General features: G+C 40.7%; 1 protein-coding gene across 2 annotated transcripts in view; it reads left to right on the top strand.

The window, feature by feature from the left end:
- The window catches only part of QSOX2 (quiescin sulfhydryl oxidase 2), a 46,604-nt gene that overhangs the window by 18,886 nt on the left and 7,474 nt on the right, over positions 1-20,244 (top strand). For both annotated transcript variants that reach the window (XM_075905556.2, XM_075905555.2), the window contains exons 6-11: positions 3,615-3,760; positions 4,776-4,916; positions 7,955-8,084; positions 12,257-12,379; positions 14,983-15,133; positions 19,869-20,057. In XM_075905556.2, the coding sequence (XP_075761671.2) occupies positions 3,615-3,760; positions 4,776-4,916; positions 7,955-8,084; positions 12,257-12,379; positions 14,983-15,133; positions 19,869-20,057 (880 nt within the window). The remainder of the gene's footprint in view (positions 1-3,614; positions 3,761-4,775; positions 4,917-7,954; positions 8,085-12,256; positions 12,380-14,982; positions 15,134-19,868; positions 20,058-20,244) is intronic.

Genomic DNA, 20,244 nt, shown 5'->3' with positions numbered 1-20,244 from the left:
CCCCCTGGAGAGACTCGCTAATCAGGGCCTTGGGGCAGAGGTAGCACACACAATCTCTTGCCCCGTATCCCCGCCCTGCAGGGCATGGCAGCTAAAGAGGGCAGCTGGCTATTTTAAAACAGCTGATGGTTCCCTCTGATTCCATGTGCCCCTGGCAGGTGGAGAAAACTTTGCGCCAATCAGGGGCTTGGGGCAGGGGAGTGCATGTAGTCTCTCGCTCCCTGCCCTCCCCGTGCCAAGCAGGGGCAGGAGACTTTGCACGCTCTCCCATCCTCAGGTCTTGATTGCCTGGGGGCAGGGGAGTGGCAAGGCAGCCACGGGCGGATCCACCAGCTTGGCGGAGCGGATCTAGCCCGTGGAGGCCCCTTTGCCCGCCCCTGCCTTCATGGAAGTTTAGTTTATGCTCCTCAATATTAGCAAAATATTTCTGTCTGTCAAACCTCACATTATCACCAGAAAAATATTTTTCAAGTCATGATTGACATTGCTATCACTAGTAGAGATCACATTCAAAATGTGTTCCTTTTGGGGGTCTTTTTAGCATTGTAATCTGTATGTTATACTGTGTGTCTGTGTAGTCCATATACCATATTAATTAAAATTAAAAAGCCACCAAAATCAAGATACAGAATATTTTAGTAAAACACTTGGATGGTTATGTTCTTAGCTCAGTTTGTGCTGAGGTGTAGTAGAGATTAAAAAATTGTACGTTATGTTTAGGCTGTTACATATCCTGTATATTGTTATAATGTGGTTATATACTATGTTTTTCATACATACCTTAATATCTCATATTGACCCATGCTGCTAATATGTTTTTTTGAGGCATGACCTACTTGCCCATTTAAATCTTATGACAGATTGCAGTGTCTGATCTCAATCAGTGAAGCAGTTAACTATGTCATTGTAGTAAGTAAGTGAGGTAAGAACCCCTCTGGTGTGCTTGGCACGTCTGAAGGAAGGCTAAGTAAATAACACAGCAGGACTTTTTGCAGCAGAAAAGGGCCAACAACAGATTAACTAAACCCAGATATTGGAGTGCTGCACAGGGGACAAGCACTGTATTTTTGAGCAATTCTGAAAGCACTGTGGGATTCAAAATGCCAAACTGAAACAAGTTGCTTGATGGGAACCGTGTCGAGAATGCCGGTGCTAGCAACATTTCCTTGCCTTGAGCAGATGCTAGTCCTATAGATCTTGCTACACATCAGTGGGATAGCTCTGTGCGCAAGGTTGCCTAATTGAAATGTGAAACTTAAGGACACTTACAAAATGTTGGGCCAGCATGCTAGTGGAGATAGTAAATTTTCTCAGCATTTTGAACTGAGGTATGAGGATGTGGAGAATTAAATTTGTATGAAATTTGGTTTGACTCCATTTCACATTCTAAAGAGCTGCCGTTAGCCTACACAACTTTTGTTAGTTTTCTGCAACTGCCAAAATCTAGGACAGGTAACTGAAAACATTAGGGAGCATCATCAGTATAGAAACATGCTGTGTGTGTTTGAGGTTTTAATTCTGTTAGGAGCAGGCCAAGGCACAACTAGACTGCAGGATGCTGCCAGCTTTGAGAACCATGTTCAGCAGCAGACTCTTTCCCCGGCATTGGTTCACTGTGGTTAATCGACATTACTGAGGGACAAGGAGGTGTCAGTAACAAAGCTCTTCAGTGTTTTATTGTGTCTGTTCTGTAGTCTTACTGTATTCTGCTCTCTGCCTTCTGAAAAATGGAAGATATTCTAATGGCATCTGCTTTCAAGAAGGGAAATTCTAACTATCATTATATAGTGTTCTGAGTTAACACACAGTGTATGAGTGAAATAGACACACACATCACCTCTAGAAGCTTGTGCTCTCAATAAGACAAGAGGCACAAGTCCCATGATGAATAGTTCAGGAGGGGGAGGGTTAGCTGTTTGTCACTGATGAGGGGAAGAAGCGGGGAGAGATTTGAAGAGATGGGTTTGAAGGCGCTAGCTAGAGAAGAAAAGTGATCTTTGGTGAATGAATGTAGGGAAGAGTTCGAGGCATAGGGAACTGCGTATTCTTACTTGTATTCTTGTAGTGCCTGGGAACTCCAGTCTTGGACCAGGACTCCATTGTGCCTGGTGCTGTACAAACCCAGAACAAAAAGACTGAAAGGGGCTACAGTGTAAGTATAAGCAGACAGACAGGGCCGTGTAAGGAAACAATGAGAGAATGCTGGCTGCAGTGATAGCTTATGATTTCAGAGCACCAGCAGCCTAACTGTTGTCACATTTTTGTAGGCATCACACAAAGGTCTGTGGTTTTGTGGATGTTTGTGGGGAGTAGCCGGGGAGCATAGTAGAAGGCACAAAGCAGAGCAGACAAGTGGGGAGTAAAGAGAGAGGACTGGGAAGCGCATAGAGAAGGTAAGAATGGAAAAGAACAGCTGAAAAGCAAGGGAAAGAAGATTGTGGAGGACCTGGTAGATGAGACTGAAGAGTTTGATTTGATATGGTTAGAGTGGGCTAATAGATTTGAGGAGGACAGTCATTGGAATGGCAGGAGCAGAAGATGACTCGGGTAACGGGACTTGGAGTGACTGAAATGGAGAGAGAGTTATCAGCTATATGTTCATCAGAATCTTAACTGGGCCTGCATATTGCAGGCATAATTTTGGTGCTTAATGTTCAAGTGATATAGACATGCAAGTCCTTTTATTGTGTCCACACATCATAAACTTCGATATCTAAATGATACCTAATCTGTAAAGTCAAATAATTGTCCCCACAATTATCTGAGCTCAGAAAAATAGAAGCAAGTGTCTGAAAACTTGGCTTTAAAATCCTTGTTGTATATGTAACATGTTATCTGAAACTAGTGGGTGTGTGACAAATATCATCTTCTCATCTATGGGTATGTCTACACTGCAGAGGGTTTTTTTGGAATCACATTCTTTCGACAAAAAATTGAAAGAACAGAGGGGCTTTTCTGACATTGGTAAACCTCTTTCTATGAGGAAGAAGCCTTTTTCTGAAAGAGCTCTTTTGGAAAAAGGTGTGTGTGGATGGGGAAGAGGGAGCTCTTTCAGAGGAAGAGGAAAGCGGAAAAAGTACAGGTGCCCCCTGGTGGCCACTCCGTCCACAGTAATCACAGTTTAAATGTGAGAGAGCGTCCACACTGAATGGATGCTATCTTTCGAAAAAGCAGATCGCTTTTTCGATGCGCTCGAGCAGTGTAGATGCGCTCATTTGGAAGAAGTTTTTTTGGAAGATCTCATCCGGGAAAGCTTCTTCTGAAAGAAGTCTGCCGTCTAGACATAGCCTGTGTTTGGTGGCTTCTACCTGGTGTTTTGTCACTCTCTTCTTCAGACAGATGCGTTTTGGGGAGGGGATATTCAGGATGGGCTAAGGAAAAATCATATAGCTCAGAAGGCAAGAAAAAACAGAAATAAAATTTTTGTTCAACAGAAGTTGCTAGTGTCCATGGAATACTAATACATATATACTAGTCACCACTATAAGGTGTTCCTATCACCAGCTAGTTTACTTAAGTATGGTTTATTCCCTGTAATATACTTGTTCGTTCTTCCGAGAACGAGATATTCTTTGAGCAGTGTGTAACTTGTGTGTTGTCTTCTCATTGTGCAGGTGATCTTAGATTTGATTCAGTATGAAAACATTGTGGTAAAGAGAGTGCTGAATTCTGATAAGGCTTTTCTAGAGAAACTTGGTATTACCTCAATCCCTTCATGTTATCTGATCTATCCAAATGGGTCCCATGGATTAATTAACATGTAAGTACTATATATCTGTAAGGGATACTTGCAGTGCTTTGAGGGGTTCAGTTAAGCTTTAAAACCGTTGCCTTAGTTTCCTTGCATACAGGTTACTTTATTTGATAACTAGGTTTTATTTGTGTATTTAATAAAGGTAATGTTTCCCAATATGTGATCAGTGCACTTGACTGATTGAAATGTAATGTTCAGACACTTCATACTTGAAGAGACTATCTCAAACATTGTTCTGTCAGCTGTTCCATTGCGAATGAAAAAATCCTGTTTGTATTTAATAGTCTTACACTTCTTATACAGCTGACTCTTTTTGTAGGAGTTTACAATAGATTGAAATGGACTAAGGGAACCAAAAATAGATTCCTCCCTCACCTGGGAGGGAAAAAACAAAATGCTGTAATGATTAGTTATAACTTGACTGCCGTGGTGAGTTTAGACTGCTCACAAACTTGCTTGTAAAATAAGCACTAAAGAAGAATGGTTGATCTGTGAAATAGAAATTCTAGTGTCAGTGGAAAGCATTCAGAAAATGTAAACTGTTGAGCAATAGCTAGTGACATGCTGATAGTCTAGTGATGTTGATAAATAAGATGAAATTGAGGTTTTGGGAAGAGACTCTGTATTAGTTGGGTTTCCTACTGCCACTAGTCAATATCACTGACTCATTACTGTGATGCATGTGAGAAGAATTATGTATGGTTTGGGGCAAATCTAAAATAAAAATATCGAGTACCAAATCCCACAGATCCTCTTCGATCAATCTTCTGCTGGATTCAGTGGAAGCGTTGCTGTATAAGGTGTACAAATATGACCTGAAGTCTTTATAAAAATGGCATGTTGCTGTTAGCTTGACTAGTATTGCAAGCCACTGATCCGAATTATTTTTGCTCCTGCTTCTAAAATTCTCATCAAACATGCTGCCTTTTTACCAGAATTGTAAACTGATATAGTAAACTGTTCCTGTCAGTTGTTTAGCTTGAGGTGATTTTTAACCCTTACGTTGTTCTTTCATATGCAGTTTGAAGCCTCTTCGGTCTTTCTTTTCTTCCTATTTAAAGTCACTGCCTGGTGTGAAAAGAAAACTTGTTTCACAACTTCCACTACCAAAAAAGCAAAATGAGGAGAGCACAGAAATTAAGGCGTGGAAGGAATTTGATAAGTAAGTGATGCTGTAGCGCTTCAATTTAATGGTTGGTAGTTAAAATCTACAGTTGTTTTTGCCAACTGGCAGGTATAAAATAACATGTTTTAACATCTTCTTGTAGCTGAAAGCTTTATTTGAGTCTATAATAACTCAAAGGATACATCCAGAATCAAGTAGCTGAACCACCACATGGTGACTTGCTGAGCACAATAAAAGGATTGTATGTGAATATTGAAGGGATCCTAGCACTGTAATGTCTTGCAGATCACGTTGCAGAGCGTTGCTTTAATTTGTGTCTTCAGCAGGATCCTGTTCACAGTATACTAAAATAATGCTGCTAAATTAATTCAGCCATAGCAGCAAAGGTGTAATACTCTCTTTAGTGAATGTACCTTTCTTGTACCCGTGAATGATGATTTAAAGAACCGTCCAAACAATATTTCAATATGCATTTGGTGTATTATTCATTTCTCAGGAATGAAGTTGTGTTGGAGACTATTTTTATTTTAAACATATGCTTTGCTTAAAAAACCCAGGGCTCGGTTCTGCTCCCATTGCTACCAGTGTGAGCAAGATTGAGGGTCCAACCCGAATCTGAAATGTATAGTTCACTAGTATAATTTTTATTGGAAAACTTTAGCTCATAAGTCAATATCCCAGATAAAAATAAAGTCCGTACGAAAATAATTTTGACAATAAGCTTTTGGCAAACCTACAGAAAACAGCAAACCCAATATTTATTTGTATAATGATGAGAGAGTGAACGCTAGAAAGTGTTAGGTAAATGCACATACATTAGGGAACCCTAAAGTCACCAGAAAAGATGTTTATCAAACCAAATCCACTTAGGTTTATGTTCACCCTGACTGTTTGAGAGAAGGATACAAGAGCTTTGCAATGAGATAATCCTTCAGCATCTTTAGCTGGAAAAGATGTAGGACTAAGTGCTTCCATTTTGTACTTATTTTCATTTTTTGTTATGGTTACTATTAAAGTGTCAGTCCTGTTTCTTTTTTAACAGATGGCTGTTATTTTCTTTGAACAGCTCATATAGAGTATTGTGTTTTGATAACTGATTTTTGTAGCTAAAGAGTATCTTATTAACATGAACGATTCTATCAATCTTGGTGCTTCTGCAATGCAATTTTTTTATAAAAGAACATTACATAAATATCTCCCAGCTAGAATGTTTGGATTCCTGATGATTTAATACTGACAACCATGTTTAAAAAGTCAGCAGACCTACTAATAAAGTTTTTTTTTTATACTTAAGTGAATACATTGTTTACTGAAGAGGTGACACTTGGCATATGTCTATAGTTTGTATTGTTCAGAATGCAGCTGTCACAGTTCCCAGAGTACCTGTATTTCTACCCCCTTCATGACCTCCATTAGCTATCACCTCCCCTTCCAGATGGGATTTAGGCTAAAATTCCTTCTGCTCTTCACTGTGATCACCTTCTTGTCAGGTGCTGAACTAAACTCAGATCTGCTGTCTTCGCTCCCAGGGGCTATGGCAGAGTTCATCAGTGTCTAGCCAGACTTCATAAATAAAAGTGTTTATAATGCTTTTGGTTCCAAATAAAGAAAATAGATCTTCAATACCATACCTGCCTTCTAGGCCTATCTCCCTTACCAGATATCACTTATCTTCCATATGGAGATGCTGATAGATTTCAAACATTTTCTGCAGGTTGTGTCTTTCGTGTCACAGTCTTCTGTCAGTTCTGGAGCCCAGTAAGTGTGACCTCTCTCCTATAGCAGGCTTGGCATTTAATACAGTTTCCAGTCCTTTGGTAACCTCTTTCAATCAGTTCAAAGCAGGATAGTCCATTTTTTCTCATGTGTCGTTTTTTTTCCAGACTTGTATACCTGCCTACTTTATTCCACAGTATTTTTAGTTCCTGATAATTCTTTCATGCTTAGCTGACTTCCACTTAGTCACTCCCTTGTCTCAAAAAAGAAATTATCCCCTCTCAATGTGGAAGAACAATACAAGGGGAAACTAAGTCACACCTTTTTACATAAAATAAATCTAAAGTTTCCCAGTTCTCCACTGCAGCTTTTTGTGTATTTTAAGATATTTTTTGTATCATTATGAAACCACTGATGTCAGATGAAGCTGGTTTTCTAATTGATTGGTGCTCTTAATTCTACTCTTTAACAATGTAAGATATAAGGGTCCTAAGGAATTTTTTGAAACATCAGCTGTCGGGTCTATATTCACTTCTGTTTGTTATGCTGTGTTGCTGTATTTTGGACTAACCTGGGTTTGTAATCAGCACTGCAGGATACAAACTCCTAAATTGTTTTGTTCAATTGCTTGTCTGTTGTTGGTGGTGTAAATATAGAAATATTAATTTTCCGTGATCGTTGTTGCGTTGAGGAAGGTAAATGTAGATGTTCAAGTCACCTCAAATGTGGTCAGCAGGCAACAAGGCCTTCTGTAACTGACTCTGAAATATGTTATGGTGCACAGTGTGTCTCTAGTGCGGGATGGCTGCATTTGGAAAGAATTTCTAAATTCTATCTTTCTTAAGAGGGGTTTCTCTTCATTTTTATCATCCGTCTCCTTGCCATTGTTCCTCATCAAGATACTTCAGTTAAAGAGAAGGATTTTCCCTCACAGCCTGTTGTTCTTTACTTATATTAACCATGTAGAAAGTCACAGGTTGTGACTCCAGTAGTTAGCTTGCTGACAGTACGTCAGGGTTACGATTTCTCTAGAGCGAGAAGTTGGGCTTGGAGATAGAAGGTTCTTACTCAAACACAAGATAACCTTTTATGCAATTGTCCTTCATTTGTCTAGTCCCTGAACTATTGGCATAAAATTGCTGCTTTAAAATTAGAGTACACTGGAAACCATTAAACTTGACATTCACCCTGCTAGACACTGCACTGTATGGAATAGGAGATACTGCAGTCACTGTGGAATTGCAGATTACGAGGTTTGAATAGTGCCCACTATATATCAATTTTTCCATAATGATGGGTGAGAAAATGAGTGGAAAAAAAGCTGCCTCCATTTTTAACATTATATATGTGTGTTTCAGAGCTAAGCTGTACATGGCTGACCTTGAATCAGGATTGCATTACCTGCTCAGGGTAGAGCTTGCCACTCACAAGACGCTTGAGGGAGCTGAGCTAAAGACCTTCAAGGATTTTGTTACAGTCATTGCCAAGGTACACACTTCTAATCTTTGATTACATTCCCTTGACTCTTACAAATAGAATATAAAATTTACTACTTGACAGAATGTTTTATGCTTCTGAAAATGTCTTTCAGCGTGCCCTTAAAAATGTACATGGTTTGGTTTCTATAGTGTCTTTGAGAAATTCCGTGATGTTCCTATGGATAACCTAAATTCACTTTATTGCATTGCATGGCTCAGAATAAAATAAGGACTCTGATTGTCCCAGGTTTGCAGGACAGATCCATGAAAATTGGGATAGTAGTTCAGATTTTTCTGGCTAGGTAGTGATTGTAGCTGGACATAGATTATTTACACACAAACTGACTCACTTTGGATTCTTGGATTTCTTTAACTCTGAAAGTGTGCTTATGTGACTTCATACAGAGTTTAGAAAATTAGGTTGGCTTTCTAAGGATACAGCTGACTTTAAAGTCTTAGAAATATGGTTTGTTCAAAAAGTCTTGATTTAAACAGGGTCACCTCATGGGTGCTGAGAGGCGAAACCCTTTTATATTTGAGGTGCTCCGGTACTATGACAATGAGAGTTTATGTGGCGTCTTGATTTGCTAAAGTTTAGCCATTTTTAAAGTGAGTCTGACATGAAGAAAATGTGTCTTGGAAAAATTCTAATATTTTAACCTTTAAAAGTGATCTCCAGTTAAACATGAGCTGCAGTGTGTCTCCATATTTTATTACCAAGTAATTAACAGATTGCATTTGTATGTAAACAAAGCAAATCAATGGCTGTTTAGAGGGACAAAGAAGGGTTATATAACACTTCCAAGTATCTGGCATTATGTGGAAATCAGTCAGACAGGTTCTTACCCCCTATGACAGTCAGAGGTCAGAAATCTCTAGCTGGCCTCATTTCCTTTAAGAAAGTGTAGTGCTAATCTGTCCATCATATTATCCCTAAAACAGCCTCTGTTCTTCCTGATGGATCCTGGCCAGCTAATGTAATTTATTTCCCTGGCTATTAGTGAATAGCTCTCCTCTGTTGTCTCCTGTCCGGTTCCTTCAATGGAAGCAGTTGGTTTTCTTTTTCTTTTGCATTTTTAACACTTTAATAAAATTATCTTCTGATATTTCACATTTTAGTCACAATTCTGATTTTCTGTCCTGTGTGGTTCTTTACACCAAAGGACTTCAGAAAATGTAACACACTGCAGTGATGTCTTCATTTACTTGTATGAAATGCATTTGAGATTTCGTTTGTGAGAGCTTTTCTTCTTTCTAAACTCAATATTTATGAGCAAGTAGCATCACTTGGATACTTAACACAATTCATTTTTTGTTTCTCTTCATTTAAATCGTTGGTCTGGGGAGGAGGGGTTCAGTGTGCAGGCTGCCCCACGGTCACAGAACTACCCCAAATTCCTCTCACTGCAGCAGCTTGGGACCAGGTGAGAAGTGCCTCTCCAGGGCCATTGCAGCTCCAGCAGGCACAGTCAAAAGAGGGGTGCATGTCTCCCGGCTGAGGCAGGTCCAGGTTCGCCTGCCCCCTGCACTGCCCAGCCAGGGTGAGGAATGGAGAACAGCCAGCAATGATCCTGGGGGGGGTCGGCTGCAGGTCTCCCTCCCCCCGCAAAAGGGTGCCTGGGAGTGGGGAAGAATGCTTGGGTGTAGGGCAGCCCCAGATGGGATTGGCACACCCCCAACCAACCCCTTTCACCTGCCTAGAGATTGTCTCTTATGTATCCCTGTACACATGGGGGGAGGGAGGAAAGCTTCAGGCCCCACTCCCATGCACAACCAAACCCTTTCCTTGCTTGAAGTTATGATAAGAGGAAGCAGCGTGCCAAATGTGGTGGTCCTAGCTCTTACTGTTTAGGAGAAGTTCTTGAACAAACTGACAGACACGGTCACTCAGACAGACAGACAGACAAACTCTCGCAAATATATAGTACAGGTTGGACCTCCCTCGTCCGGCACCCTGGGGACCCAACTGGTCCTGATTGAGGGGATTTGTCGGACCAGGGAAGGTCCCTCCTAACATGGCTCATGCTGAACTCTTGCCCCTGTTAGGGCTTTAGTCCGGCACCACTGCTGCCTGCCTGCCCATGGCTCCCCAGGCTGGAGCTCTCTAGCTGCTGCTGCTGGATCCTGAGCCCCATGGCCACTGCCAGACCCAAGCTCTTCATCCAGGGCCGGAGCTGACCCCTGCAACCTCCTGGCCACAGGGGAGACAACTCTCTGCTGCACCGGCTCCCGCTCTATCCCCCCCCCCCCCACATGGGGCTCCCAAGTGAGTCGCCGCCCCCCCCCAGCTGCGCTCCTGTCCCATGGCCCGATCTCCCTATACCTGGGCTCTGTGGTCCAGGAACATCCCTGGTCCTGCCGGACTGCAGATGTTGCTGGACCAGAGTGTCCTGGTTAAGGGAGGTACAACTTGTAAATTAATAACATCTGTGTGCACTTAGATTTCAGGACTTGTGCTCTAGCCTCATTTCTGAAGAAGAGCATTTACAGTGCTGCTAAGTCGCTAAAGTCTGTGCTCCCATCTCCTGCTCAAGGATTTTCATTGTTGTAGGATTAGTTTCTTCGCTATTAGTGTAACTTGCAGCAACCCTTTCTTTTGAATCCTCCATAAGACAGATACCTATCTCAGATCCCCTATTATGAGTGCAGCTAAAATGGGGTTCTCATGTCATATGTTTGCACTGGTCAGCATTACGTTTGGGGGGTGTTAGAACGAAATGCATACATAGATCTATCATATACGCTGTCGGTACTTCAGTTGTGTACTATCTACTAATCCATGTTAGACCAGTTCAAAGAAATCCCAGATCGAGCATCTTTGTGCTAGGGACGAGTTAGACAGGTAGCAAAGACAGTCACTGCTCAAGAGTTTTTCATTAAACCAATTAAGAGAGCTCTGGATTGGGGGAAGAGCCAGAAGAAGTTGGAAGGAACCAGTTGTCTGGCAGGATGTATCTTAGAAACAATTGAATAGTTACTACAGAATGAACTTTCATTTCTCTAGCATCTTCCATCTTAACGTTCACTGTGTATCTGATAAAGTAGATACAGGGACAACTTCCCCTATGGTTGAAATGCTGCTGCCTTTGGAATGTTTAACACGGAGCATTTCTGTTTCTTGTCCTAAGCTGTTGTGTATGGATTGCCGTATGCAATTGAAACTGCACGAGGAATTTAAGTATGCAAAGTGTGCATGCTCTTAATTGAAATTGATCTGGACCAGGTAGATTGGGACTTGTATGCCTCATAAATAATACTGAGAAGCACCATGGGCACTTTAATGACTGCAAGCAACTCTCTTTATAACTCAAAGACAGCACCCGGTGGAGTTTGTCTTGTCTTCCACCTGTGTCGCTGACAGGAAATTTGTAGCCAAAGCATTGTCATTACTTGCAGTTGAGATCCTTGATGCTATAGGGAGTATAGTCAGAGTCGTTTGCAAATGTATGCATCGTTATCCAGAGAGAGAGAGAGAGAGCTCACACTTGTGCGCACTCTCTCTCTCTCTCCCCCTTTTTTTTTAGTTCCTAAGAGAGAGAACTGACAAGCTTTTGGAAATTAAAGCTCCCCAAACAGTAATGACATAAAAGTAGACTTACAAATTACAGTATTTCCAATTTTAGAAGTGACATTACATCTCAAAGTAGGAACAGATTCGAGTCAAAAGTTAGATGGGAAATCTCCATGGAATGGCTTGGTTTTGTAGGAAGCATTGTGACACTCGTCCATTTGAGTCAGTGTTGCACCAATAGTCTGATGACATTATTATTATTAATTTGTTTCATCCTGATTATCATTCAGGAGAGGTGTGAAGAGGAGGCCTTGAACTGTGCCTTCCAGTCCTCTGGGAGTGCCTGCCAGAATTCCATCTCGAGGTGGAAGCTCAGTTCTCCCTGCAGTTTGGATACAATTTTCTTCATGTTCAGTCCCAAACTGCTGAATTGTGTTTCTCTCTGCTGTGAAATACCAGCTGCATGTCAGTGGCGAGCGAAGTATGTGTATGGAGGTTAAATTCATGCCAAGTGGTTATTTACTGAAAAATATAACAGTTTCGATTGTATGTACCCATCTGGCTTGTTAAGTTTAATTAAAGCTTTTAAGAAGTAAAAACATTGTAAATATGTATTGGTCTCATTGGAATGAGTGCTTTAAGATTGACGGATGCTTTCTTATTTCTGTCAGTTGTTTCCTGGCCATCAGCCTGTGGTGAAGTTGTTAGAAACCTTGCAGGAGTGGCTGGTGAGCCTTCCATTAGACAAAATCCCTTATGATGCTATCCTAGATCTGGTCAACAACAAAATGCGGGTAAGCTGTTACTAGTTTCCAGCATAAAACACAGCATTAGTAAAGGATAAGGTTCTGTATAAATCCAAGACATCACTTACTGATGCCTCCCTCGGGCATAATGGAGTTATAAGAAGGTTAAAATGGAAATAAAGTGAATTCATTAGCCAGAAAAAAAATCCACATGAAGGAACTTAAATGCGAGAAATGAAGTATAGTGCAGCATAGCCCTGGCGTCAGCGTGTGAATGTGCAGTCGCTGAGATTACAGATCTTTCCTTTGCCACGCTCAGATAATTCAGAGTGTCTGATGAAAATGCTTGCTCGATATCCTCTAAAATAAAGACGTGCACAAAAAAATATGCTCTCAAAATCAGCTTTCTGGCAGAGAAGAGTTGGATGAGAGTGTTCAGCACAAATCAATTCCACGCATTTATTGTATGTTGAGACATACCTCCCTCTTACTTTCTGATGGAGGGCATTTTCTGGACTTTTAAATGGACCGGTCATTGACAGCACTGTGATTGTCCCAAAGGCCAGAGTTTTAAAGCTGGCAGAGTTTGCCATTATGATTATACATTGGCCCTGTGGACTTTTCTGAAACTTATTAAAGTCCTGACCTAGAACAGGCCTGTCAGTTGGGCAGATAGCAATTCCACTTTCCGTTTGGTACTGCAAAGCACTGCCATGGGACCATGGAGAGGTTAATATGACTCTTCCCCCACAGTGACAAGTCTTTTTCAAATCTTGAAAATAAGAGAAATGCAACTTCAGAATGAAACTGGCCCATCTGAAAATCCAGTGGAAAGTTAGCTGTCCTGGTTTTTGTGTGTTAGAGCAGAGGTTTCTGTTAAACACTATACAATAGCATGATGGGAAAATATCAGGCATCCTAATTTGTAAGATTCTTCATAAAAACACTAGACAAAGTTTTTTTTTTTTTTAAACTCTGTCTGCTGATGTGTTTAATACAGTTGAATCTCTCTGTTCTGGCAATGTGTGTGGTCCAGCAGGACCATGGATATTGCTGGACTAGAGAGCCCCAGTGGCTGGGAATGGGGGCCAGCTAGGAGTTGCGCAGCAGGGATCCTGGCTGGGAGCAGAGCTGGGCTAGGGGCTGGCAGCAGTGCTGAGCTGCTGGCAGGAGGGCCAGTGTCCGGGAGCCCGGTGACCAGGACCAACAGCGGGGGGGGGGGGGGACTGGGAGCTAGGGCCACAGCCAGGAGGGCAGCCAAGCCGGGAGGTTGGTGGCCCCCAAGGAGAGCCTGAAGGCTGGCTGCAGAGGGGCCAGCAAACTGGTCTTGTTCGGGACCAGTCAGGTCCTGAAGGGGCAGGATCAGGGAGCTCCAACTGTATATATGGTGTCCTGTTTTCATACATACACCCCAAAAAAGCTGTTTAATAACAATACTCTAGGCTAGCCCTGACTACGTAACAAGCCCTAAGTTCCTTTAAGCATGTATTCAGTCGCCTCAACTTAGACACTATCCATTTGTGAAAGTGTATTATTTTAAATTGAGCTCTACTGGCATTAACAGTAATGTTAACTGATACATGTGGAGGCTGATTCTGGATTGTTTTGAGTGTCTGTGGAGCACCAAGTCACCCTTTTACCTCGGTGAGAAGTGAGAACCTCATCATCTTGCAGGTTTGGGCCATTTGGATCTGAACTGAGTCTTCCTTTCCTTTCTCCAGGTGCTAGCTGGGAAAATCCATTGTGGCTCTGCCAGTGTAGCCAGCAGCGCGTGCACAGTACAGGCACTGCATGTGTATCACTACAGTGAAAGGCAGGCTGTGTCTGCACCTTTGAAGGGTAGAAACAGCCCTTTAAAGACGAAAGTGTCACACAGCGCCTGGAGTCAGTTGGGGACTTCCTGCTGACCCCGGGCTCCATGCGGCTCTGCTGCTTTGAAACGCTGCAGAGCTGGCATCAGGCTCCTCCCGGTGTTTCAAAGCAGCAGTGCTGCATGGAGCCCAGGATCAGCTAGTGAGTTCCCAGATCATCTTAGGTTCCTTGCGGGCGCTGCTGCTCTGAAGCTCCGCGGGAGCCCGACATCAGTCTCCTCCCAGCATTTCAAAGTTGCAGCGCTGTGTGGAGCCCAGCGTCTGGCCCCAGGCTCCACATGGCACTGCTGCTTTGAAGTACCTCTTTCTTCCCCCTTACCCTTGCTGCTTCTTTCTGATGAAGGCAGCAAAGGGGCAGGGGAGCGACTAGTCGACAAATTGTGACTAGTCCTAAGCATTTTCTTATCAGATAATCGACTAGTCCTTCGCATCCCTAGTCTATACTCCACGCGCCCCATCAGTGTAAACATACCTTCCTTTTAACCAAGTGATAATCTGCTAAAAGAATATCCAAACATCAACCTGTAATATCAACATTACACATATTTGGCTGTATTTTGCTTGTCACAGGCCCTTTTCTTCTAGCAACACCTGTGTAAAGGTCCGTTTCTTTTAACCAGCTGATTGAAATTGCCAGGTAAACACAACAAAAAGAGGTGCACGTATACCAAACATTTATTTTCCATTCTGGAGCAATTAACAGACGTGATATAGGGACGTGTCATTTTCAAGCAATCTGGCCCCAGATTGGACACTTTTTAAAGAATATTTTCTTTTTAGATTTCTGGAATATTTCTCACTAACCGCGTTCGGTGGGTCGGCTGTCAGGGCAGCAGACCAGAGTTGAGAGGTTATACGTGTGCTCTCTGGAAGCTGTTCCATACCTTAACTGTTCAAGCTGCAGTTCGACCAAAAGCTCTAATCAATACAGGTAAGCAGTAGTTGCACTAGAGAACTAAAGGAGGGGAGATCTTGATGTGGTAGTCTAGCTGTGCATAAATTAGCATAACAAATACAGGATTTGAATAAATCCCTGCTCAGTGATCCCATGCAGAGGCTTTAATAAAAGATGCACTGCAGCAAGTTCCATGAAGGACATAAACGTTCAAGGCTCGGTTTTTTTCAGTTCTGGACCAGTAGGGATCAGGGCACATCTGCTTTGCCGCAACCCTTCTGGGTGGCTCAAAACCGTGTTGATGGGCTGCTCTGTAAGGCGGTATGACCATCCCTTTTTCCCCTGCAAATGGGGTTAAGTGAGGTGCATGGTCTTGCAGATGGGGGAAAAAGGAAACACAGAAGCATGGGAATGTCTTTGATACATTGAACTGATGTTTCTCCTAATGAAGTGGGATGGGGTATGCAAATCTGTGAGGGATAAATCATATCCTATATTTTTTTAAATGTGAATTAGTAATGCAGCAAAACTAGTTATAAAGCCAAAAAAAAAAAAAGGTTGTGAACCAGTTTGTGTAATTTTATGAATATTAAATCGTAGGACTGAATAATTAATTGTATTTTCATATTGTAGGTCCCCCATGAGAATGTGTGTCCATAAGTGATATTTCTAGTTTAATAGCAGACACACTACATAATTACTTGTATTTTACAACTTTGGGGAGGTATGAAAATTGGCTATTGATTCACATTTAAGAAGCTTGTGTACATGGTTAATCAGATGCACTTTTTATTTCCATCATGGGTGGAAGACTGAATTATGGATGCTAAAATGAAATTTTCTAAATCACTTTGTACTTGACAGAACAATACTTGTTTTTTATTTTTGCTCTGTTTTATTTCTTTAAAAACACTTTGCAGATGTTAATGTAATGGAAGAATTCTGGAAATGTTATAGCAAATGGGTACATCATGGAATAACTTTCAAATCATCATGGAATAACTTTCAAATTCAGGAGTAGGGCAAGAATATTCGGAGGTTGCAAGCTACCCAATTACAATTAAAATTGGGGTAATTTGTTTCCTGTAATTAAGGCCCAGAATGTTCTGCATGTTAATAATCCACTTTGGTTTCTATCTGTCTGGAAAGGACTATTTAGTGATCGAGAATAGGGAGGTTTGTACCTTTTGCTGATATCTGTTTGTCCACTTTGTTTTACAAAGTCTTTCTCAATTAGTCTAGGCAGAGCCAAGCTATAGAAAGCCTGTATGGAATAACCCTGTGTCTAGATTGGTGGATTGGAGTCACAACAATAATTTTCAGGCATGAAAATGTCCTTGAAAAGTAACATTGTTGGAAAAATGTCACCATGTAGCAACATCAGAAACTGGTTTAGTTTTTTCTGGTTGCCATTTGTAATAGGTTAGTTTGTTTTTGTGTTTGTTTTTTAAAAAAAGGTCTGGTGGTTGAACTCAAATATAGGCATAAATGTTTGTGCATCATTATTTGCAGACATAATTAAGTTGCTTAATTGTCTCGACTTTATCTGCAAATTGTGTAGTTCAATATCTAATTGATAGTTCTTGTACATTAATGATTGTGTAAAGATAGGGTGAACCCTATTAGAAGTTAATGCCAACAGTGCCTCATAAAGATCACACCCAAGATAAGTGGGTTGGATGTCACTGCATTGAAAGCTGGGATAAGTTGTACCTTTAGGAACTCTTCATTGGCTCATTCCACTGGCAACGAAAATGCTGTAATGTAGCAATCTAACACGGCTACATTTCTATCAGTAATGTAGCAGTATTTTTTGTATTGTTCTCCATAATTAAACTATATAAAATTGCTTCTTAAACTGCTCCCATATTGCAAATGTGTTTTCAAAAGAAGGCAGAAATGTGAAGTATACTCTAAAACCTGAAAAATCTTTGGTACACTTAACTATCAATTTAAATGGGGGCAGATATTTGATGATCACTTCTTATGGCAAAAGAATTGGGTCAGTCTGAGACTGTCGGATTATGTCTTGGGAGGTTTTCCTCTCCTTATTGCTTGTTTAAATCCTATCTACTAAAAAGCATGATGCACTCCCTAATCCTTCCCACCACAGGTAGGGTTTTATGATTCTTGTCCACTTTAAAGATTAGGGTTACCCTGAATTGCAGTAGTTTGGGAGGAAAGAGAAAAGAAGGATTACACGATGATACATGGCAGATGTTAATAGAAGATCCATCTCTGGGCTGATAAAAGAAAGGCAAACGAAATGAGCTGTTCTGTTTGGATTTTTTTTCATTTTTTAAAAGCAACAGTATTTTCTTGGTAGTTCCAGTTACTTGTAAAGTCTGATAGTTAAGGTAAATTTGCTCTAGTTTTCTTACTACAGTATATCCTTCCCTTCAATGTATATATTTTCAGATGTGTTGTTAAAATGTTGAGCTGTGTGGTCTGATCCTGCAACAGGATCTGTATAACTCTAATGAAATGATTTTAAGTTAAGACTCCAAGAACTTGATCCTGGAAATACTTAGTTATATGAACTGTCCTGTTGAGATGATGGGCTATTTGTGTGAGTAAATATTTCATGTATAAAGGTTTATAGGATGAGGTCTATTTGTCTTTACAGATTCTTGGGAAAATTTGGATGTTTATTAATAAATCAATGAAATTAAAAGATGAACACTGTGGTACTTAAAATTCTATGTGCTTGAAACCTTAAGAGTTAATGTATATGGTTAAATCTGCATGTGACTTTCTCCTCCTATGTATAGGGGCTGTTTGCGCCAATAACCTGAAGAACAATGTAAACTGTCTTTGTTTTGTTTTGTTTTTTTTTTTAAATCAATCTTTAAAATAACTGTTGTTTAGTAACAGTTTTGTTTTGCCTGGAATTCTGTTGACTTTCTAAAATTATTTTTCAGTATTCTTTTAATACTCACATTTAATCTGCTTTAATCTCAGTTGGGTTTTTTTATTTCTACATGTCTGTTCAATCATAGATATTGGATGTCTGAGTAGAGATTGTTCACCATTTATTACTTCTCTTCAGTTTTAAATCATTTCCTTTTATGTTTGAGCTTTTGTATTTACAGCATAATGCTGCCGTTTTGTTGTTTAAATGTGTTTTATGAACAGACAGTTGTGTAATATGTTTGAGTGTATACACACAGTTAATATTTTGAATAACTTAGGTGAAACATTTGTCCAATGAACAGTGCCTGGAGGATATAGATGCATTAGAGAATTGTTCTGAAATTAAAGCACTTCAAATATATTTAACAATAGTAAATGTAAATAAAATTTTGTATATGCCATTAGAAAGATCTATTCAGTTAAATACTGTCATAAATTATGGCAGACCCTTACTGTACTTCATGTCATTAGATTGCTGAATTTGTGTTCGGCTTCAGTAATTGCTAATATAGTCATTCAGTCCATGATGCTACATCACAAAATGTTCTATATGCGACAAAGGTTTTTACTTCAATTATTTATGACAATTCTTAGTACATTGATAAATACACCGCAGTAGGTTTTACAAGAGAAACCAAGTACTAGTCAGACATCTCATTAATAGTCTGCAAGCAAATCTTTGAGAAATACTCAGCAAACAGTGTTCTTACTGTAAGGGACCTGGGTACTCGAATAAGGGCTGCTTGTAGAAGTAAACTCTATATGCAGTTGTAACAGCAGGATAGAGCTCTTCATTTGAAGAGGTTTTAACAGTGTTTCTCACTCGGGTGTCTTCCGCATGAGGGAGTAAACACTCGTAACAAATCATCGTGATTTTACCAGATAATGAGTCAAAATTCTTTTTACAAGTATTTCATGAGTAAATTCACTGTATTAAATATGCATATATATGCCTTCGTATTTATGTAAATGTAATGTGAATAGAATGGACCTCATGGAGAACCTTAAAGAAAGGTCAGGAACAGATTGGAGCTACTGAGACATCTTTGCCTGTTAGAGGGGTTTTGCTGTTTGGGTTTTTTAATGAGATTAGCCCTCATTATAGTATCTGAGCTCCAATTTAGTACTGAATTCACAGTATGTGTGTTCCTGCAGTCTTTGATAGAGGGATATTCTCTGTTTTTATAGGAATCACTTGTAAAGAAACCGTAGCTGTCTTCATGTGTTTTAACAATGCCAAATCATACTCTGTTCCTTGAGCTTCTGCGAAAAGCACCCGTGTTGCATATAAATCTTCTTGTAGCGGCCTTTCCTCTCCGTGTTTGCAAAATATCCTTTGAAAGGGGAGATAAGCTTTGATATTAAATGTGCTGTTATTTACTGTACAAAGGTGCACTGAACGCAGGACAGATATCTCACACTCCTGTGTCTGTCTATTGTGTGTTTACAAGGTGGCTTTAGTTGTACAAATAGCCATTTTTCTTAGGCAGTAGAACAATTTATATCACTGCCCATCTAAGTTGAGCGCTCACAGCAACTGCACGTCAGTGAATAGTGTTTGCGTTATGGATATCCATGTCAAGGCACATCTGTAAAATGAAACCAACATTCAAAATTGTTGAACCCTTTTCCTGTGATTCAGCTTTAGTTTATACCTGCCTCTGGAATTTCCACTACATGCATGAGACGAAGTGGGTCTTTGCCCACGAAAGCTTATACTCCATTACAACTGTTAGTCTCTAAGGGGCCACAGGACTTCGCCGTTGGTTTTAGTTGGTTCTTGCTGTGTCAGTAGAATAACATTGGAAGCCGTGGTTTTGTTTAGGAGCTGCTAATGAGGATCCATTTCTCTCTTCAGGTTTTGAGGATAATCCCCAAGTGGTCCTGCAGATCATGCGGAGGTATATTCAGCACTTTTTTGCGTGCAAGGCTTGTGCACAGCATTTTGAAGAGATGGCGAAAGAATCCATGGATGCCGTGAGGACTCTGGATGAGGCTGTTCTCTGGCTGTGGGAGAAGCACAATGTAGTGAATGACAGGCTTGCAGGTATGAGAGATGGGCACAGGAACACGCAGCAAAGCTTGCTTTGGACTGGTGGCTCTGAGGTGTACTGGTGTACTGTTACACAAGATGATTTCAACAGCTAGTGGTCTTCATTATGTGGGTGTTTAAAAGTTATAAGAACTGATCCCAGGGAACATTTCCAACAGAAATAACTTCAGCGTGAATAAAA

The sequence above is a fragment of the Pelodiscus sinensis genome, chromosome 23, assembly GCF_052426305.1.
Source record: "Pelodiscus sinensis isolate ZL-2025 chromosome 23, ASM5242630v1, whole genome shotgun sequence".
Lineage (NCBI taxonomy): Eukaryota > Metazoa > Chordata > Testudines > Trionychidae > Pelodiscus > Pelodiscus sinensis.
This window is presented reverse-complemented; position numbering and strand designations above follow the sequence as displayed.